This window comes from Chlamydotis macqueenii, chromosome 1, assembly GCF_036417535.1.
Source record: "Chlamydotis macqueenii isolate bChlMac1 chromosome 1, bChlMac1.mat, whole genome shotgun sequence".
In the NCBI taxonomy this organism is placed as follows: Eukaryota; Metazoa; Chordata; class Aves; order Otidiformes; family Otididae; genus Chlamydotis; species Chlamydotis macqueenii.
The window spans coordinates 51,863,240-51,886,587 of NC_141556.1; the positions used below are offsets into that span (position 1 = coordinate 51,863,240).

The 23,348-nt window shown below is 42.7% G+C and overlaps 1 protein-coding gene across 1 annotated transcript in view; it reads left to right on the forward strand.

Moving 5' to 3' along the window:
* The first annotated feature begins 2,583 nt into the window (after window positions 1-2,583).
* SLC17A8 (solute carrier family 17 member 8) overlaps window positions 2,584-23,348 on the forward strand; it is a 30,277-nt gene continuing 9,512 nt past the window's right edge. The window contains exons 1-5 of the mRNA XM_010117075.2: window positions 2,584-2,726; window positions 8,577-8,829; window positions 9,317-9,435; window positions 14,360-14,474; window positions 14,949-15,036. Coding sequence (XP_010115377.2) covers window positions 2,584-2,726; window positions 8,577-8,829; window positions 9,317-9,435; window positions 14,360-14,474; window positions 14,949-15,036 — 718 coding nt within the window. The remainder of the gene's footprint in view (window positions 2,727-8,576; window positions 8,830-9,316; window positions 9,436-14,359; window positions 14,475-14,948; window positions 15,037-23,348) is intronic.

Consider the following 23,348-nt stretch of genomic DNA (forward strand, 5'->3'; position numbering starts at 1 on the left):
CCTAAGAGCATTCAGGAAACTATCCCGAATGTTAGCAAATAGATGTTTGTGTAAATGGAAGAAAATGTCATTGTACACTTCCACATATATAGAGCTCCCTACTAACATACATACTTCTGATGTTTGGCAGTTAGCCCATTAGTGTTGATTTTTTGTATGCCCTCTGAAAATGGGAGACCTTGTTTTAACGTCTGCATGTGATTGTGTTGGGCCTGTGCTCCTTTCCGCAGTGTTGACCTTGCTGCTCTGGCTGTCAGCATGTCCTGGTGGGCCAGGGTGCATTAGGGCCAGGAGTCCGGAGTGAGAAACCAAGAGGAACCATGTCCTCTTGCTCAGCTGTGGAGACAGCCAGACTAAAGCCTGAGCAGTGCGAGGAGGAGGAGGTACAGCTGGTCCCAGGGCAGCAAGACGTGCTGCAGGGAGGGTTTACCAGGCAGTCCTTGAGTTGGCAGTGAGAGCAGTTGCTGTTTGATCCAACCAGACAGGAATACACCCAGAGAAGCCCTGCCACAGGCTACGGGGCTACATAGTGCTGGAAGCTGGCTGGCCGCATGGCCCTTGCTGCACTCACTGCTCGCTGTGAGAGGACTGTCTGCTGGGGCACAGGTGTGAGCTAGCTGTGCCGAGCCTGGAGTTTTCCAATGCTGCTTTACAGCACATGAATTATTCAAAGCTGAGGAAGAAACTGTAACCAGTTCTGCAACAAAGAGACTCTAGCCAAGCAAAAATTCCTCAGCTCCCAAGTATTGCTTTCCTTTCCCTTCCCGCCCCTTCCTGCCCCACCCCTTTATATCTGCATTAGGAATAAAGGATTCCTGGGCAGGCTGCTTGCCTGCCACATCTAACCATGAGGACATGTTTTTGTCCAACAGTCCCTTCCTTGTAGCGGCATTGGGACAATTCAGATATTTGGTACTTGTATTATGGAGACATCTAAAACCCAGAGACTGGTGGCCCATGCAAGGAGCCAGAGGAGGAATGAAGGACCAGATACTCCTTGCCCTGCTTTGGCCCAGATTTACGTCCCACTCAATCCTACTCACTCAGTTCAAACCCCAAAATGAGGAGTCTGTAAGTGAAAACAACTCAGATGTGGTTTGATTCTCTGGAGGAATCACTTTCTTGCTTTCTCTTTTCCTTCTCTCTCTCTGTAGAGTCTGGGTAGACCAAGCTCTGAACAGGAGTGAGGGGGGAAAGCATGGCCCCTGTGCCTGGAAGGGTAACAACGAGTTTAGGGCAGCAGGGAGGGACCCCAGAGCAGCTTGCTCAGGGGCACCAGGCAGCTGGTGGCAGAGCGGGAGCTGGGGTTCATGGGTGGGCAGCTCCTGCCCCACCTGCCCTGCACATGGCAACTCACAGCCGGGGGCTTCCAGGAGAAACCAATTCTTCTGCTGATGGCCTGACGGGGTACTGTGACAGGTTCTTCATTTAACTTCCCTTGGGAGAGCAAGGGGAACATGGTAAATGCAAAGCTCTCAATTTTTCTAACAACCTGGAAATTTTCTGCCTTGGCCTCCACCCAGGGAATAGGGAAGGGCTGGTGGGAGCCCAAGATCAATACAAAATAGGGCTTCTTTTTTTTTTTTCTTTTCTTGTCATTCATGACCCAAACCTGATAACTAAGGCCTTGACAAAAGCAGAATTTCTTCATTTGACTCCAGGCAACATGCACGATTGATGAGTGTACTGACAGGTTGCATTTCCACAAGCGTTTTCATTAAACACTTTCCACTAAGAAAAGTATGTTGCAGTCATGAAGTCACGTTGAGTTGGACTGGTTGACCTCTTTCAGCCATTTCATGTTTCAGAAAAGAAATGCATTTAGTTTATAGCCAGTCTTTCATTGCTTATTCAAGCAGCATGGCATCAATGCACCTCTGTGTCTGTCTGTCCAAGGGCCCAGGAACATCAATAATAAATGACCAGGCTGGGGAAGGTGGCTCAGGGTTCAAACCGGCAGGTGTCCTGGGGTAGGGGGGCTCATCTGGGCAGGGGGTACAGAGTGAATGGGAACTGTAGCTTGCAATAATTCCCTCCCTGCAGAAGGGACTTGTAAATGTTTAATAAACTTCTTGCCCTTGCCACAGATGGGGTCCTATTAATGAACTGGAGTGGCTTAAGGACAGGTATTGTGTCCGTTACTATAGCACCACCTTGCACAGGATCTTAGCATGAAAGAGGCAGGGGAGGGCGGGAGGGAGGCAGGCACTGAGAATGAGACCCAGCGAGCCAGCCTGAGGTTCGTCCGTGCAGCAGGCAGCTGCATCTGCCAGGACACCGGCCCTCGGTAGCACTTCCAGCTCGCCAGCCGCACCCTCCGGACTTGCTGCCCTCATACAGGTACCCGACCTGGCACGGATGCGTGGAGAGCTGCTGCAAGTGCATCGCCGAGTCCCTGAGCACTTCTGAGGGGGTTTCGCTCCAGAGCTCTTCCCAACCGACTTTCTGGAAGATCTGTTTTGATTTTATTTTTTTTTTCTTCTATGCTGCTTTCTTGAGCAACTGGTTGTTACTGTAGAGGTCACCGAGGGGACCAGCGGAGGCTCCTGAGTCTGATACCAGGAAACATGACAGCAGAAGTGAATGCTTGTTAACATAAGGGATTTACTGAAGAAGAAAGACAAAATGCCTTTCAAAGGGTTCAGTTCACTGAAAGAAAGATTTTTTAACCCAGGAAAAGAAGAGGCGAAGAACACCGTTAGTGACTCGCTGGGGAATCTGAGAAGGTAAAATAAAACAGAAAATTCCCAGATGGGTCTAATGGTTCAATTTATTAAAGAGAAATGAAGTATAGAAAAATGTATAAACATAAAACAGAATTTAGAGTTGCAAAATTAATATCTGAGTTCAGATACTGAGAGACCCCCTGCTGCAAGACAGAAGATGTAAAAGGAGCACTGTTAAAACAGGGTATGAGTATAGATGATAGAATATTTGTATCAAACAAGAAAAGGGTGAAAATAAGTTATAAAATAGTGTTCTAATATTATAAAAAGTGTGAAAAAGTGTTTTAATTTAAAAACTTTTAAATAATTAAATATGAATAATTCTGTGGTTTAGCTTGCATGAGAAAAACTGATGATTTAATGAGAATTAACACTCCCAAGTGATGCCACTCTTGAAATTAGACTTAATGTTCCTAAATTACAGGGACTTTTTAAAAAATCTGGTTCTGAATCAGTAACAGAAAATGTATTAAGTAGAGATGTGTATGTGTGTGTTTACTGAGACTAACAAGTTAGGAAGAGAAAAAGGAGAAGCAGCTGTTTGCTAGCAAAAAGAGAAAAAAGATTGAAGATTTTTATCTTAAGCTGACAGTTTATGAAGAACTAAACTGAAATTTTTATTTCATGATAAATGAAAATACAATGTAACAAATGGCCAATTTCACAAAGGGGAAGATATTTCTCATTTAAATTGAAGATTATTTCTATTAGTAATGACCACTGACAACCTTTACTTGTGTAATCAATAGACGAGAACCAGAGGGTTCAGTGGCATTTCTTCTTTCTTAACTGTTTCAAATCTTTGTATGGATCAGGCCAACATTTTAACTGAATATGCATTTATTGATTGAATTGTATTTGCTTTCACATCTGCCTCATTACCTTCTTTTGGGAATGCTACTTTGAGACGAGATACAGTTCTCAGCACATCTGAACATGCCTTTGATCATAAAAAATATATAATATTTTACACATATTATACTACAGCATGTATGTTTTAGTTGTTCTGTACAAAACAATTTTTAATGCAGGTTTGGATTTTTTCTTAATTAGTTAAATATAGTGGGGCAGGAAAAAAAAAATAGAGGATTCAAGGCTTGAGTGAATGGATATCAGAGCTGGGGCTCTGCAATCCTTACAAGTTTCCCAGAAAAGAAAGTTCTTGCAGAGCTTCTTGGGAGGTACAAACAGTTTGTGCCTTCTGTGAACGCAGTGTAGTCAAAGAAAAAATAATGAACTAAAGTAAAATCTCAGGTTCTGCCTACTCTGGGGATTTCAGGAGTCTTGGCCCAGCTAACAGCAACTGTGGGCTTACTGATAAAGTGGGAAGTGACTAAGTGAGTTTACAACTCAGTCATGTCAATGTGAAAAGTTGTATGGGCCATGTTACACAGCTGCTGGATATAGTCTGGGCCCCAATATGTGTAGCTCTGGCTGCTGCAGATGTCCCTTGATGAAATAGAGCCTAAACTGCTAAAAATTGCAACTTGAAGCTGGGTGATGCACCCTGGCATTGGACAGGGCTTCTCCACCTGCACTGGATCATGGCCTTAATCCTCTCCATTTTTTTTCCTTTGCACACAAGTGCAAAGAGTTTAGTGCAGCGCAGCCCATGCAGCACTGGGAACACAACGTGGGGTGTCCAGCCTCAGCTGGTCTGTGAGTCGTGCAAGGCCCCTCGTACAATGGTGTTCGTGCAAGAGCACAACACACGTGCAGCGCTGCGCTGCAGCACCCATGGGGCATCCCTCCAATGTGTTGAGGCTGTGCTGAGGAGAAACTGTGAGGCTGCCTCACAGCCTGGGAGTGCAGCACTGGTGAGACACAGTCCCACGGTGCGTATGTTTGAGACATGCAATGAGTTTCATGGAGATACCATACAGAAACCAGCCAGAGAGGTCCCATGCACTGAGTCATTTAGGGTTTGCCCTTCTGTAGTGGGATTTTGTACGCATCAGTTGCAGGATTTGGTGTGGACAATTACCACCTGGGCAAATCCTCAGAGAGCAGATGAGATCTCAGCAGATTGTATCTACTTTTGGGTAAATGATACTTTTTGATAGTGACTGTGTAGGTTTCTGAAGTTACGGCAGGATCACCAATAATTGTTGCATGTGGTGACTGATGCTGGATTTGTAGGTGTGAGGTTTGAACTTTGTGTACGATTGTGCTGCTGCTGCCTGTGAAAGACTGTAATATCTGTACTGTAAAAGTCGTTTTAGTGTGTTCCAACAAGTATTACTATTTGCCCATTATTATAGAATCTGTTTTTTTTTTTTAATCAAATCAAATGAAATGGTATGATTCTAGTCCACCTCCTTCATCATTTGAAGAAATAGCTAATTCCTATGCTAAAATCCCATAAATATAGATTGCTGAAAGTATATGTGTTCTAGGGATTTTATTTATTACTGATAGGAATTTTTGAAAATTCTTTAATTCTTTCAAAATTCTGTATATGCCAGAGTAAAGTAATTCAATAAAGAAGAGAAATTTTGCATACAGTTATTCTGACATTTGGGCACAGAGCATGGATGCAGATATCTTCAAATAGCTTAGCTCTTCTTACTTGCCAAGTGTTGTATGTTTGCTGAAAAAAGGAAACATTGATGTAAGGACTGAACATTTCCCGTGCAGCAAAATGCCCTCCTGCATTAGTCAGATAATTAGAAGAGAGCACTGGCCCTGAAGCAGTTTTCTTCTAAATCATTGGTGTACAACAAGTGAAAATTTTCAGTGGCACTACCAAAATATATGGATCAACTGGAGGATATATTTCTCATCTTTTCATGGAGTTGCCATAACTTCATTATATATTTGGTCGATAAAATAAAGCCAAAAAGCTATGTCAAACACTGGTTCTGTGATTGTCTGCACTGCTAATGCTTCATCTCGGCTCTATTTTTGGACTGCTATTGCAAGACAAATCTGTTGTAGAGGAGTTAACATTAAGGTTTGGGGATATGAAGTAAGCTGTGTGGATTTGTGGTCATGGACCAGTCCTCAACTTTCTTTTGTTAATGAGGAGTAGAATACAATAGCAAACCAATTAATTTCTCTGCAGAGGTAATGTAGGCCCATAGTGCTATTCCCTGCTCACCACTTTTAACAGTGAATTTGGAACAGAAGGATGTTTTCATGCCTATCTGAATTGACAGCCAGCTGAAAATGTCCAGATCAGAACAGATGTTTTGCCTTTGCATGATGTGTCTAATCTTTACCAGCTGCCCAAAATAATGCTCCAATTAAAGTGTACTATCTCTCTTATAAATAGAGAGCCTGGAAAACATATAAAAGTTTGAGGAATTGTGCTTTGATTTAATTCAATCAGTATCTCAGATTATGTTAGAGGAAGAAAATTAAATTACTTCTTTTGGTTTGTTAATAACTCTTTTGAAATGACAATAGTTCTAAGAAATAATTATTCAACTGTTTGTTTACTTCTTGAGGTCTTTATTTTTGATATTTTATTCAGTTTACACCTACCTATATTAGCACACTGAGCATGGAATATATGGTGTCTTCTTTTTAAAGTGGCTGACTGCATTACCTTCTGTACTCTGCTTTCACTAACAAATGCTGTTTCCCTGCCAGTGAATCATAAGATCTCAATCACCTTCAATAACACCACAGTAATATCACATTTCCTGTGTTGCCTTGCTTTAATGCAAAGTCTTCCTTCCAGCCTGACAATGAGCTAACGATCTAACTTTGCAGTTAGCACTGCTTTGAGCAAGGGGTTAAATCAAATAACCTCTGGAGTTCCTTTCTGGCCTAAAACACTCTAATTCAGGTGTTTCTTGGAAGTATGAGATGATGGACTGTAACATGCTTTTGTTCTTGCTGCTAAGAATAAGGCGGGAGTAACGGTTTCATGATACCATGTAAAAAAGGAGTAATATAGTAAATGATGCAATAGTTAGCCTGTAGCTCTAAAGCCTAGAAATGCTGAGATTTTAAAGTGACGTTTCATATTGGAAAGATATATTTAATACCACAGGAAGCACCCTAAGAAGCCATACATACCATCTGCATTTGCAAAACCTTTATTACAGAGTGCTATCTGTTAGATTATGGGCAGCATATTAGATTTACAGTAACTGGAGAAACCTGTGATTAAACCAACACTTTTCTCTGCAAAAAAGCAACCAGCTACTGTCTAGATCAGCCAGGTATAGCCTGTCCATATATGCTTCGGTAACGTTTCGTTATAGCCAATTTTTTATGGAAAAACCAAAGTGCATTAAGATTTCAAACACATTCAGCCAGATGTGTGAAAGAAGGAAATAAGTTATTCTTTATCAGAAAAGATTGAATTAAATAATTTCATCATTTTATATGGCAAGCTGGCTTCCTTTAGATTAAGTAACTGTTCATATTTTCACGATACTGAGAGTCACTCCATGGCGGATACAAAGGGAGCCAGATCCTGAGCTCACTGCTTCAGAGCAAGGCCAAAACTGAAAGGCTTCGTAATGTAGCTGCTGATTGAGGCCTCCCTTTAGTAAACAACCTTAAGCTCGCAGGTAGTATTCAGTGGGCTAGCCATGTATTCACAGCTAACCATCTGCTTAAGTGTCTCAGCATGTCAGAAAACCCACTGCACTTAAAACAAAGGCATGGGAAGGTGATGTTAGGAGAGGAAGTATTTAACCATGTTCACTTCTTTCTGACGTCACCTTTTCTACCAGAGACACTCCCTACGGTCCTACAACACGGGATGTTAATATCTCTAATCAGACTGGGAGACCAAATTAATTTTTAACTGCACTACTGTACAATTAGGGATAACATGGAAGTGCCATTTTGTTTAGTATGGATCTCTCAACTGGGGTACTTGTAGGAAAAGGAAAAGCTGGATAGGCAAAGCTGGCAGAGCTGTGCTCCTCTGTTTGCTGGTAGCTGGTGGGCAACCTCTCACAGGCCACAGTGGCTGGCTGCCATTTTCTACTATCTGTGGTAAATGGGAGAGCCCGTATCCCTGGCCCCTTCCCTCCCCATTCCTCCCAACCAGACCACAGGTGCCACTCCAAAATTTATCCCTTTCAGCCCTCCAAAATTGAAGTCCTTTCAGCCTCTGCTGCTGAGGAGTCCTGAAACAGCAGCCTGGAAAGTCACTGTCTTCCTTCAGACCTCATTGAGTATTAAGTGTTTTAAACAAAAGTTCAACACATTCAACAGAAGGCGTTGCAGGGATTCACTTTGCAATGACCTAACTCTTGAGAGTTAGGTGAGAAGATGTCTCAGAGAAGAGGGGATATGTGGCTTCAGATCCCTTCAGGTGGAGCAAGTCTGAGTCTGTCTCTTTTACATCTTAAGTAGATGCTTTGACACCAGAGTCTCTTCTCCTCTTCAGGATAGCCCTGATTTTCGTTTCACTGGTGAAAACAAATTCACAGAGAGTTTTGGTCTGAGGAAAACCATGCTTTGTGCTGTATTTGCCCTTTTCTTGAAACCTATTGTCAGCTCTGCTTAGCGGATCTAATTAGAAATTATAATTATTTTTTTTCATATCTATATTTTCCTAACAACTAGCAGAATTTATCACAACAGAACTCAGTTCAGCTCTTATAATTATGCTAATGACTAGCCTATGAACATATTTCCAGCTAGCTGTTTGGCTAGGTGGCTCAGATTTACAAAATTCAGAGCTCGTTCCTGAAAAAGAGCTAACCTTTCAAAGCCTGCCCAGCATTAACTCATCACAACACCAAGAGGCAAATTCCTTGCAAGGTGTTTGCAAGTCAGCAGCTGACTGGAGCACATAACTGCCCATCTGCATTTCAGCAAATAATCAGATTTTACTGAGATAATAAGGCATTTTAATTTTCTCTTTCTTCATCTGTTTAGGAAAATCGACGGCACCAACGTAGAGGAGGATCACATTGAGCTAACGGAAGAGGGGCGGCCTGTGCGGGCAAGCACTCGCAAGCCAGCACCGTGTGATTGCCACTGCTGTGGGCTGCCCAAGCGCTACATCATCGCTATAATGAGTGGTCTGGGCTTTTGCATCTCCTTCGGAATTAGGTGCAACCTGGGTGTTGCCATCGTGGAAATGGTGAACAATAACACTGTTTACGTTAATGGAAAACCAGAGCTACAGGTGAGAAACCATCTTCCTTTCATTGTTCTGAGCAGACCCCATTGCAAAATCATCAAAGTGACACACATCAAACTATTGTTTCCCCTATCCCATGGATATCCTTTGTTTTTCAGCACATTCCCTAAAACAAAACACATATTCCAGAGAGGTAGATACCTTCTGTCATGTTTCTAGAGCTGAGTGAAGAGCTGTGCAATTACTCATCAGCTTTTTCTCACAAATATTTTAACTTTTGGTAAAGAAAATGGCAGAAAGTGTCTATAGCAAATTTCCAAAGTTAAAAGGATGCCTGTCTGCATGTCTCATGGTCATAGGAACTATCGATCTGCAAAGATCAGACATCATGCTTATGATTCTAGCTTGCAACACCAGTGTAAAGAGACTGCCTTGATTTGGAGGATGAGTGACTTCTTTGTGACTTCCAAATCATGGTTATCTTACAATGAGTATACTTCGTCTTGCAGCATTTTTTCCGTTTCCTTTACAGAAAGCCCAATTCAACTGGGATCCAGAGACAGTGGGACTCATTCATGGCTCTTTTTTCTGGGGTTACATTGTGACACAAATTCCAGGAGGATTCATCTCAAACAAACTGGCTGCTAACAGGTAAAAAAACAATAATCAAAAGAAGTAAGTTTTACAGCCTGATGACTGTTTTACACTGTTTAAATGATGATTACTGGCAGTGCGAATTAACATGTTTCAGGAATGCACATCTGAAACTGAACGTGCAGTATTTAGGTCTATAACCAAAAATGGCACTAGATTTCCATTATGATCCTCCTAATTTAGTGTGTTCATTTCAAATATTTATGCATTTTTTGTTCTCTAAACAAGAATGCTTTCTGGAGAGTGTTAGGAAAATCACACTTAATGCTTCAGAGAAAGCGTTTGTCTTTCAGAAATTGCCTTAGTGCTTTTTAGCTCAACTTAACCTCGAACAAAAATTTTCCCACAAAATTTGACTTTTCTCCTTTAAAAATTCCCCGTAGACTGAAGATGGGCATGTAGGCATTACAGAACTATTTATGTTCTGAAGACACAAATCCATCCTTGTGTACATGGATAGCCTCACCATGGCTGGATATAGTACTGATGTCTGTAATTAGGACTGTCTAGAACTTCTAAGAGAGCTTCATGATTTTTGTTTGGAAAACTGTGAGCATCTATACAGATTTTTTCTATGTTCGTTGTGTTTGTGGGCTGACTTTTTAAAATTCAACTGCTTTTGAAACTGAAAGTAAGAAAAGCAGTTAATTTTGCCAAAGATAATTTTGTTTTTGAGCTTTACTTAAAAAAATCTTCAGAACTTGGAATATGATCACAATAGAGAGAGGGAAAATGTCTGAAGACATCTGGTGGTGAATGAGCTCATGAAAGCATTTGGGATCTACAGATCTTGCAAACAAGATGTGACTTATCTGCAAACACTTATCTGCAAACACTTTCAGAATTGGAAAGGGTCTTTAAGACTAGTTATATATTTTTTTTTTTGCCCCAAATCAAAGTACTTTGCTCTCTGCATTCTGCAAAGAGCTATAGGGGTTACAAGACCACCTGGGAGTTCTTCCCACCCATATGCCCTTATGGAAATGACTCCAGGACAGAGTCATCCCACAGAATTGCCAAGAAGTTCAGTTCCTACTCCCCTCTGTCCATAAGCAAAATTACTTAGAGTTCAGTTTGCTTCTTCAACACTGCTTCTTCAACACTGCTAACATCCTCAATTATTTATTTCTCTACCACACAAAAGTGCCTAAGCAGAGTTTTTTTTTCATCTGCTAAATAAGCCAAACAAATTAGCTAAACTTAATAATTTCCATAGGCTCACCAGTCTTGCCATCAGCTTTTGCAGCAGAAGGGCCCCAAAACACAGATATGCACACTGTTGGCTGAATAATTCAGCATATTACTAATTTGGCTTTTGTTTCCTTTATTTTCTTGCAAACAGTAAAATCAACCATGTTTACTCTGTAACTCAATGTATTCTATCAGCTGACTACTTCCTTAGGTAAGTGTGGTGCGTATGCACAGAAAGCTATGTTTCTGTCCCCATGAGACTTTCAGACTTAATCTGATACTGTAATACAACATAAAACTATGGGTTTGATGATCGTAACTAGGTTTAGGAGTAGAATACAATTAACATTTGCCGAGGAGCAACAATATCTCAAAGGCTTGTCTCAAAGAGAAATTCTATTTGTGGAAATAGGATTCACAGGTCTGGCTAACACCATATTTTTCCTTTATTCCTTGCTTACTGAACCAATTTCAGCTCAGGTAGATTCAACAGTTGTGCCGAGTTTCTGTTTCAGAGGTGTTGCTTGCTTGCTAAGACACATGGCAGGAAACCAGGAGATCTGGGGCCAGTCTGTGAACCCACCACCCCTAGAAAGGCACATGTTTTCTTTTGTCCCAGTTGCACTCTGGCAATTACATGTAGTATTTCTATCTTTTATTGACATTACAGATTTAGGTATAGACTTTTTTTGTCACCTGTTTAAATCCTGCTCAGCACTGCACAATCTTCAACAAACATGGATGCCCCCACCCCAGGCACTTCTCTAATACAAATAGTTATCTGTAATAATGAGGGATTCAAATGGATGTCAGAACAGCTGAAAATACAGAGTGCTTTAGGATTTTGCACCAAAACCATCTAATACTATGTTATTTGCTGCATTCCACCAAAAAGTTCATGAACCATTTAGTGACAATGTCCCTTTAACTTGCTGCTTATCCTCAAACATGCATCCACACATTATTTCATCATTGTTTGGTGGTGACAAGGATACATGAAACATAAGGCATCTCCTGATATAAGTTTTCAGTAACAGCACCCTGCTGGGCAGAGGAGTCCGTCACTGAAGAAGTTGTTTTGATCCCAAAGTGGCAGCTGGCCAGGGATCATGGCAGAGAGGAGAGAAGAATATATGAATGAACAGAACGGAATTGGGATATTTTTAGTCACGGTGGGGACTGATGTCTTTGGGATAAATGGCAGTGAACTGCTAGAAATGTGGAAACACCATTCATCCTCTTAAATAGTAGCAGAAGAGTGACTGGTTTTTAACTCAGTATAAACGATGCATTTACCACCTAGGCATATTAAGCGCTGGCATGAAATGAAGTAGCAGAGATTGGAAACTCAGTCTTCAGAGCTAGCTGCCTGGATAATTAAACACTCTCTTTCTTATGGTTTATTCTTTCACGTGTTTATTAATTTACATAATTTGCTGTAGTTCCCTGAAACTGTCAATAGCGTTATGGTAACAGATCTGATATTTCTATTAGTGACATGGATGCAAGGAGCAAAACTCTTTTCTTCACTGATCATAATAGAGAGCTAAATAATACTCATTTCTCAGCTAAATGTTTACTTGGCTTTGAAAGCAGTCTCCTAAATGTCAAGATATGATCATAGGCTTTGTATTCCAGTTCAGATTTTCAGACCACTTTCTGTATAAATCCATTCCTTTGTCACTTCCCTCTGCCAGCATATCCAGCCTCTTTGCTTTTATGTTGATCTGTTGAGTGCTTTCTTGTCATTCAAATTATGAGCTGTCTAGGCATGGACTGGTTTTTTTGTTGATAGGCATATAGAATTTAGATAAAAGAGTGTTGATCTCTGACTGTAGATTCTTCGCGCTGTAATACTGCCATTAATACTACCGTGAATAACAAGCCCAGATCAAAAAAATAAAGTGATGTATATTCCTGTGGATAAGTTTTCAATAAGAGATTGAGATGTAAACAATTGAAATCCTTATTTAAAAAAGAAGAAAAGAATGGCAACAAAATATTTTAAAAGTTTATAAATATTTTGAAGTAGAGCATGATAAACAGCTATGCATAACAAGATCTGTGTATGTCGTTGGCAGAAAAATCAAAACAGAAATACTGCTGTTGTCCAAATCATACCATTTCAAATCAAATATCTGTCTAATACCATTCATATATCAGAATGATGCTTAATGAGTCTTTTTGAAATGCCTCACACATAAAAAGACAATTCAAAACTTGTTAAAACATCACTGAATTAGAGTAGTTTGAAAAAGAAACATGAATGGTGGTCCACAAAGAGCAGCATGTTGCTAGCTAACATCAGTGTAGCTAGGAGCTGAGGGCCATTAACAAAAGGGGCTGCTTTATTCTCAAGGTGTCACCTTGACTCTTAGTGCAAGACAGGGCAGCTTGAGGCTGACCTCCCATCTCCTAAGTGCTGTGGTCCCCAGGGTCACCGATCACCACAACTTTCTATCTGCAGAATGAAAGATCTCCCACACAAAGGCAGTCTGCAGGGAGCCAGACATGGTTACTTTGAATGGCAGACAACACAAAGAAGACAGTAAACTACTGAGGGTCAGCAGCAATCCATTCAATTTAAATGGTGCTTGGCAGTTGTGGAGAACTCCTACTACCAGTTCTGATATTTTTCAGTACTGTAACAGGATCTTAGAGAGGATCCTCATCCACAGATGCTGGAGCAATGAACTGTTGGTATTCAGCGATTGCATGGCGCAGCTACTGAACCCTATTCATTGCACAGAAAGGAAATCTGAGGCTTCAGTCAGCCAGATGTGAATATACACAAAATCTAATAAATCAAGTACAGCTCATTCCTACTAATGGCAGTAATTTCAATGATCCAGCTGGTTGTTCCCAGTCTCTTTCTTGGTTTCAGTGGTGCAGCAGGCTCAGTTGTCAAATGAGGTCCCCAGATGTCATTTCAGTAGCTGGGCATCTCAGGGTATCTGAGTGGCCTGGACTTTGAGGGATGCTGCTTGGATCCATTACTACTACACAGAGGTTTCTGCTGCCTTTTTCTCTAATGGGTGTTAACATTTGGGAGGCTGCAAACAGTTTCCCGAAGGCACTGGGCTCAAGGTGCATTTAGGGCTCAACTGACTGGTGCCCAGCTGCAGGAAGTGCTCCTCCCAAGTAGGATAACAAAATGTTTATATCATGTTTTTCACTGAAGTTTTCTTGTAGAAATGCCCCTTCTATGTCACAGTCACACAGGACACTTGCAGCTGTTACTCAGAGAAGTGACATTGGAAAAGAGTTCATCTTAAGCAGCCATGTTATACATCACAGCAGCAGTAACTGGAACTAAGCAGCACACACCTGTGTTAGGAGAGGCACTTAAACCAAACTTTACCTGATTTAAGTTAAACCCCATTGATTTAATATAATTTAGGTATTTCTCAGGATACAAATGCTTCTTTTAGGTCAGGAGTCATACAAACAGCTTACCCTCCAATATCAACACGCATATCTCTTCCTCTGATACAAAGAAAAATCCAGCACCTTTGTTTAAGTATGTATAAAACTTCCATTCCATTCAGAGAAGAAAATGTATTGTCCACATGGGCACTTATCCCCTTTTGCCAATAAGGGGACTTTACAAGCATTTGGGTTGGTGAGATGGTGGTATGCGAACTTTTCTCTGTGACTGTACCCAGGAACAGCATCACTTCTGAAAAGTAGACAATAACTGTATTCCCTTTCATATTACTTTTCTCCGTAGGGTATTTGGAGCAGCTATCTTTCTAACATCTACACTGAACATGTTCATCCCTTCTGCAGCAAGAGTGCATTATGGCTGTGTGATGTTTGTAAGGATTCTGCAAGGTCTGGTGGAGGTAGGAGCACTCATCATTTTGGTCCTTTCGTTCCTCATTTATTTTTGGAGATTTGGTTCTGAAAAATCGTAAGAACTTTCAGTCAAGTTTTCTGATCAATCTACATTTTCACTTGTTACTCATATTTAGGATGACAATTTAAAAATATATACTGATTTATATTTTAAAGTTTCCTTAAAAAGAAATTTTAAAATGTAGGTTCTGGTGCTGCAGTTCGATCTATTTCAGTTTACTTTTGCCATCCAGTGCATGTACCGAACAGCATTTTTACCGCTGAACACATTACTGTTTAAGTGATTATCCAGAATAGTTTGACATCTTCATACCCAAACAACAGAGCTCTTCCAGGCTTACCTACCCCTTCCTACATCATTCCACAGTGACAAACAGCTAGACAGGGTGGACAGTATCAGCAACTGCTTCAAGTAGGAATGCAGTGGAAGCAAATCATATGATGTGTGAAATGTCTGACAGGGTGTCACCTACCCAGCCTGCCACGGGATGTGGAGTAAGTGGGCTCCTCCGCTGGAGAGAAGCAGGTTGGCCACTACGTCATTCTGTGGTAAGTTGATAGGCTTACATGGTTTACATAAGTACATATTCCTATTAGATTTATTTTGTTCATTTCATGATTTAAAAGAGAAATGCAAACCCTCTGCCCTTTGCTCCACCTGCCCACATACCAATTTGGCTCATTCTCTGAGCTCAGGAACCTTAGAGTCTTCTTGTCTAATATGTCACCATTTTATCATTGAAAGGCAACCCTCAGAATGGCTTTTGTAGCAAAATAAAATGTATCTAGAGGTGCCACATGAGAGAAATCACACTTCTTTTTTGTTTTCATTTGCTTCATCCTTACAGATTCCATTTATTATACATAATAAATTGACCCTCCTAAACAAACAGGAACTTTGCTCCCTTCTCTGATTCCCTTTCTAATGCTGACAGCTGGCCTTCTGGAAGACGGCTTGTGGGAAATTTCAGAAGACTTTGGGGAGAGGAACTCAGTGGAAAGATGGGAGAAATCAAACACTCCCATTCTCTTTGGAATGTTTCTAGCCTCTGGCAAGAGCCTTAAACCTTGTTATGAAGCAAGGGGCAGCAAAAATATTGAGGTTTTACACTTTGTTCTTCAAGGAAGATACCCTCTTTTTGCTTACAGCCACACTAATGAAAAGGAAAAAAAAAAAGAGTTTCCTACTTTTAATTCCATCTTCTAGGTAGCAGTTTTTGTAGCACTCTGTGCTACCACAGCTTTTTGCCAGAAAATACTACTGCGGGTGTTACACCTCTTTGGCCCTTTCCCAGGTCTAGTTTGAGCTGTTCCCTCCTCATACAGTCTCCTACCTAATGTCTTCATCCTTTTTTTGGTAACCCTGCAATCTTCAATGAGCTGCTAATTCCAGGGAAAACGGTGAATCTTAGTATCTCCTTACCAGCTCCAGGCTGGATTTGAGTAGATGGCTAAATGTAAGGAAGGTCAGGCATAATCCAAATGTACTTCCTCTGCTTTTTTCCCCTTAAAAAGTCCAGATATGCAGAGTACAAAGGAGGAATGGTTCTGCTGTAATTTCAAATGTGCTATGCTGGCAGTGAAGAAAAAGGCACTGCTCATTACTTCACTCTGCCATTTCCCTCTAAGACACTCTCATCATCTGTATTAGGTGAGTCCCTTCCCACTTGTAACAGGGAAATTGGAATGGTGAGTGGATGTCTAATACTGGAGAAAAATCAGAAATATTAAGACTTTGAAGAGACAACAGTTGGGAAAGGAGGAAGAGAAAACAATGAAAATAAATGCAGGTAGTGGGGTAAAGCCAGATGAAGATAAATGTCTTTGGGAGAGAACATTGAATAGAAAATGTGAAAGAGGGAAAAACAGTCCGTCCATTGGCAGTGGAACTGAAAGGCTAAGGAAAATACAGCACTAAAATGCACGAGAAAGGGTAAAAGGAAGAGTGAAACAAGAGAAAAAACAGCAGCTTTTCATATTATGGGGATTTTATTTTTACTACAGATGACTCCGGGATTTAGTGATTATTTAGGTGTTTCTATTTTCTGTAGAAAAACAGACCAAAAAGGAAGCCCCTCCACCCTCAATGCTCTCTCCTTGAAATTCTAGCATTGGGTAGAGAAAGATCCATCCTGCAGCCCAGAACCCATTTTAGTGGATACGAATTGCTGACTCTTGCACTTGAAAGGTGCACAGGAATAGTGGAAAAATTAGGAAACCCCATATTAACCAGGTTTCTAGTTTCTCTGACTATATTCTTGCCTGGAGCTTTGCTATTGCCATAGGAAAAATGAATTACACAGCAACATGGGAGAAAGGTCACTGTGAACCACTGCAGAGAAGTATTTACTAATGAGTAGAACATTACCAAATGTTCATTAATAAAGTATGTTACACTCTCAAAACCACAAATATCTCATTTCCTAGAATAATTCAAAGCAATGCTTTTTGCATGTGAAGCCACTGGCACTGTCTTACATTGAACCCAAATGTCCAGATTGCATGAATTCTTCCTAGGGTCTTCATGGAAATTCCTTTCCAAGCACTTAAATACTCATCTCTTTCTACAAGTCACTCAGAAATATATTTCACCAGTATTATACATTTCCCAATCAGAAACCTTGGCACAGATCACTTTTTAATCCTTTTTTCCCCTGTCAACTTTTGCCTATTTATTACAGCTGTTTGTTCATGCCGCTGATAGGAACTAAACGCGGTTAAACAGACTCCAGGTTGGTCTGAACAGCCCCTCCACCAGCAGCACTTGTGGGGTCATGGGGCTAGAGCCATGACAAGAGTCTCCCAGCACATCTGTAGCAATCAGGATTTCTGGACACCAAGGTGGCTTCTGATATTTGGGCCATTGGGCTTCTCTGGAGCTCACCTCATATGCCACAGGGTTAGGAGGGTGTCCTGGTTCTGGCCAGGATAGAGTTAATATTTACCTGAGCTGGGTGGAGAACTGAAGCTGGTAGCCCCTATGGCTGGGATAGTTAACTAATTAGCTAACAGCTGGGGTTAATTTACCCAAATTAGCCAAAGGGCTATTCCATCCCATCTGACATCATGCTCAGTATATAAGTGAGGAGGGTGCTGAAGGGAGGCTCTCCTAGTTGGAAGAGACTGGATGTAGAGATCTGTTGTGAGCTATTATACTGTATTTGTGTTCCATCACTCTATTGTTTTCTTGTCATTACTGTTAAATTTACTTTTTGTTCAATCTCAACCCGCGTGTTTGGTTTTTTTTTGTTTGTCAAATCTCCTCCTATTCTCTCGGAGAGTGGGGGGAGTGAGAGAGAGACTGCGTAGTCTGGTCCCCGTTGGGGCTGAACTACGACAGTTATTTTGGCGCCCAACGTGGGGCATGAAGGGTTGAGATAATAACAGATCTGACTTTCTTTATTGCTTGAAACAAATTTGTTTATACGTGCTTGTTGTATTGGTTGTCAGTTATTGGTCATGATGTTGCAGTGGTTGGTTATGTTGTTGTATTGTCTACGCTCTTATATGTACTACGTGTTCCCAGTGGTGGTGTTTATCACCTCAGGGAAAATGATGAGAATTATCCTTCTGTTATACTATGCCATATACATCTATGACATGGTGACATCAATGGCCTTAGAGATAAATTGGTATTCCTATGTGGACAGCTTCCCGAATTCTTTCACTTCCAGGGTAGTTAAGCCACTTTTTGAGAACTTTAAAGATCTGGGGGATATTCAAGCCACTATGATGTTGTTGTTATGTATTTTGAATGTGTGCCAAGTCTTGTCTAGAGCTGCAAACCCACTTTTTGGGAATCTCCTCCCGAGATTTACCCTAAGGCAAGATACTAATACGTGGCATGGTGTGAGGGAGAACAAACTGACCTGCAATGTAGGTACTCAAACCCCAGCAACAGGCATTGCAGCTGAATCAGAGGGTGAACCTGTGCTAGTTTCAGTTGCCCCTGTATCCAAGAAGACTTGGAAGCGGAAGTCAGCTCGTTTAGTGAGGGAAGAAGAAGCCCCTTTTAGGACGGAGCAGGAGGAAGAAGAGGAAGGTTTATTTGCTACATGCCTAGGAAGAACTCGGCAGGCAGGCTCTTCCTCAGGGGAAGAACTCCTAAAGGAGACAGTGAGCACCAGATTTCTATCCCTGAGCGAGCTGCGAGACATGCGAAAAGATTTTAGCCGTCATCCTGGGGAGCACATTATCAGCTGGCTGCTGCGGTGCTGGGATAATGGGGCCAATAGCTTGGAATTAGAAGGCAGAGAAGCTAGGCAACTGGGATCCATTTCTAGAGAAGCAAGCATTGACAAAGCAGTTGGAAAAGGGACACAAGCCCTCAGCCTCTGGAGGCGACTCCTGTCAGGTGTGAAGGAGAGGTATCCTTTCAAGGAGGATATAATGTGTCATCCAGGCAAGTGGGCTACCATGGAGAAGGGTATCCAGTACCTGAGGGAATTAGCTGTGCTGGAGATTATTTATGATGACCTGGACAATGATCAGTTACCTAAGGATCCAGATGAAGTCAGGTGCACACGACAAATGTGGCGGAAGTTTGTTCGAAGTGCACCATCATCATATGCCAACTCATTGGCAGTTATGACCTGGAAAGATGGAGAGGAAGAAACAGTGGATGAACTGGCTGGCCGACTCCGGCAGTACGAGGAAAGCCTGTCTTCCTCCCTAAGGGCCTGTGTCTCGGCTGTGGAGAAACTATCCCAGGAGTTCCAGCAATTCAAAGCAGATATGTCCCATTCCCCACCGGTACGGGCCAATATTTCAGCTATTAGGAGTAAACGTTTCCCTGCTCAAGAGAGATGGTTTACGCGGCGAGGTACCCTGTGGTTTACCTTGCGTGACCAAGGAGAGGACATGAGGGAGTGGGATGGGAAGCCTACCTCTGCCCTAGAGGCGCGGGTACGTGAGTTGCGTGGAAAAACCATTGCAAATAGAAGTTCTCCCCGGAAAATTGTTGCACCAGTCTCCAACAGGGAGCGTAGAAGGAATAGCTTTAGTTCTGACCCTCTTGAAGGGACCTCTCATGCATATTTAAAAGAAATGAATAATGAATACTGTGGCCAGGATTAGAGAGGCCCTGCCTCCAGCCAGGTGGAGGAGAGGGATAACAGAATTTATTGGACTGTGTGGATCCGATGGCCTGGCACATCAGACCCACAAGAGTACAAAGCTCTAGTGGATACTGGTGCACAATGTACCTTGATGCCATCAAGATATAATGGGGCAGAACCCATTTGTATTTCTGGAGTGACAGGAGGATCCCAACAGCTATGTGTATTGGAGGCTGAAGTGAGCCTGACAGGGAATGAGTGGCAAAAGCACCCCATAGTGACTGGCCCAGATGCTCCATGCATTCTTGGTATAGATTACCTCAGAAGGGGATATTTCAAGGACCCAAAAGGGTATCGGTGGGCTTTTGGTGTAGGTGCTTTAGAGATGGAGGAAATTATACAGTTGTCCACCTTGCCTGGTCTGTCAGAGGATCCTTCTGTTGTGGGGTTGCTGAAGGTTGAAGAACAACAGGTGCCAATTGCTACCACAACTGTGCACCGGCGGCAGTATCGCACCAACCGAGACTCCCTGATCCCCATCCATAAGCTGATTCATCAGCTGGAGAGCCAGGGAGTGATCAGCAAGTCCCACTCACCTTTTAACAGTCCCATATGGCCAGTGAGAAAATCAAGTGGAGAGTGGAGGTTAACAGTGGACTATCGTGGCCTGAATGAGGTAACACCACCACTCAGTGCTGCTGTGCCAGACATGTTAGAACTTCAGTATGAACTGGAATCCAAGGCAGCCAAGTGGTATGCCACCATTGATATTGCCAACGCGTTCTTTTCAATCCCATTGGCACCAGAATGCAGGCCGCAGTTTGCTTTCACTTGGAGGGGCGTCCAGTACACTTGGAATCGACTGCCCCAGGGGTGGAAACACAGCCCCACCATCTGCCATGGGCTGATCCAGACTGCACTGGAAAAGGGTGGCGCTCCAGAGCACCTGCAGTACATTGATGACATCATCGTATGGGGCAACACAGCAGCAGAAGCTTTTCAAAAAGGGGAGAAAATAATTAAAATCCTCCTGAAAGCTGGGCTTGCCATAAAACGATGTAAGGTGAAAGGACCTGCAAGAGAGATACAGTTTTTGGGGATAAAATGGCAAGATGGGCGTCGTCAGATTCCAATAGATATAGTCAACAAAATAACAGCTATGGCTGCACCGACTGACAAAAAGGAAACGCAAGCTTTCCTGGGCGTTGTGGGTTTCTGGAGGATGCATATTCCAAATTATAGTATGATTGTAAGCCCTCTGTATAAAGTCACCCGAAAGAAGAATGATTTTAAATGGGGCCCTGAACAACAGCAGGCTTTTGAACAAATTAAACAAGAAATTGTTCACGCGGTGGCTCTCGGGCCAGTCCGGACAGGGCAAGAGGTAAGAAATGTGCTCTACTCCGCAGCTGGGGAGAATGGCCCTACCTGGAGTCTCTGGCAGAAAGCACCAGGGGAAACTCGTGGTCGACCCCTTGGGTTTTGGAGCCGGGGATATAAAGGATCTGAGGCCTGCTATACTCCAACCGAAAAAGAAATCCTGTCGGCATACGAAGGAGTTCGAGCTGCTTCAGAAGTGATTGGTACTGAAGCACAGCTCATCCTGGCACCCCGACTGCCAGTGCTGGGCTGGATGTTCAAAGGAAGGGTCCCCTCTGCGCATCATGCAACGGATGCTACATGGAGCAAGTGGGTTGCACTACTTACACAGCGGGCCCGAATAGGAAACCCCAATCGCCCAGGCATATTAGAAGTAATTACAGACTGGCCAGAAGGCAAAGATTTTGGAAAGCCACCAGAGGAAGAGGTAACGCGTGCTGAAGAGGCCCCACCATATAACAACCTCCCAGAAAATGAGAAGCGGTATGCCCTATTTACTGATGGGTCCTGTCGTATTGTAGGAAAACATCGGAAGTGGAAAGCTGCTGTGTGGAGTCCTACACGCCGAGTTGCAGAAGCTGCTGAAGGCCAAGGTGAATCGAGTCAGTTTGCGGAGGTGAAGGCCATCCAGCTGGCTTTAAACCTTGCTGAACGGGAAAAATGGCCTGTGCTCTATCTCTACACTGACTCATGGATGGTGGCAAACGCTCTGTGGGGATGGTTAAAGCAATGGAAGCAGAGCAACTGGCAGCGTCGGGGCAAACCTATCTGGGCTGCCACTCCGTGGCAAGATATTGCTGCCCGGTTAGAGCATCTGGTTGTAAAAGTACGTCACGTAGATGCCCACGTACCCAAGAGTCGGGCCACTGAAGAACATCAAAACAACCAGCAAGTGGATCAAGCTGCTAAAATTGAAGTGGCTCAGGTGGATCTGGACTGGCAGCATAAGGGTGAACTATTTTTAGCTCGGTGGGCCCATGATACCTCAGGCCATCAGGGGAGAGATGCAACATACAAATGGGCTCGTGATCGAGGGGTGGATTTAACCATGGACACTATTGCACAGGTTATCCTTGAATGTGAAATATGTGCTGCAATCAAACAAGCCAAGCGGTTAAAGCCTCTGTGGTATGGAGGACGATGGCTGAAGTATAAATATGGAGAGGCCTGGCAAATTGATTACATTACACTCCCACAAACTCGCCAAGGCAAGCGCTATGTACTTACAATGGTGGAAGCAACCACTGGATGGCTGGAAACATATCCTGTACCCCATGCCACTGCCCGAAACACCATCCTGGGCCTTGAGAAACAAGTCTTATGGCGACATGGCACTCCAGAAAGAATTGAATCAGACAATGGTACCCACTTCCGAAACAATCTCATAGATACCTGGGCCAGAGAGCATGGCATCGAGTGGGTATACCACATCCCCTATCACGCACCAGCCTCTGGAAAAATTGAAAGGTATAATGGGCTGCTGAAAACAACTCTGAAAGCAATGGGTGGTGGAACCTTCAAAAATTGGGATAAACATTTAGCAAAAGCCACTTGGCTAGTCAACACTCGGGGGTCCACCAATCGAGCTGGCCCTGCCCAATCTGAACTTCTACATACTGTAGAAGGGGATAAAGTCCCTGTGGTGCATGTAAGGAATATACTGGGGAAGACAGTCTGGGTCATTTCTCCCTTGGGCAAAGGCAAACCCATGCATGGGATTGCTTTTGCTCAAGGACCTGGGTGTACTTGGTGGGTAATGCAGGAGGATGGGAAAGTCCAATGTGTACCTCAAGGAGATCTAATTTTAGGTGAAAAGAGCCAATAATTTGAAGTGCTTGATGTCGGTTACTATACAGTACTGTATGTCATTATCTAGCTATTATGTGTCCCTCCTTGCTTCTTCCTGCTCCACGCCCTGAGATACTTATGTTGTGTCAAAAGTATTATAGTAAAATCGTTTATACCAACAAAGAATGAACTTTAATAAAATAGGAAAAATTGCAGCAGTGATGCAACCAGAACTGGCTCTTGCTACTAGCACCTGCCAACAGATCTTCAGTCTCCGGACTATGAACTTGCTAAGTCACTTGCACCAGACAGACTACCTGAGGAAACACTGTGTCATCTGTCCTATGCTGAGAGCCTGTTATGACAGAAGGAGCCCAAAGTTATGGACTGGATAAACTCAACAGACCTTTTGAAAGGATGGACCATGGACTAAGAGAGTTACATCTGTGTGTCTGCATACAAGTAGATAAAAGGAAGAAAAATTTGATGATTAATTGGAAAGTGTAGAATCTGGGCATGATGTAGATGGTATGGAATAAGGGGTGGATAATGTCCTGGTTCTGGCCAGGATAGAGTTAATATTTACCTGAGCTGGGTGGAGAACTGAAGCTGGTAGCCCCTATGGCTGGGATAGTT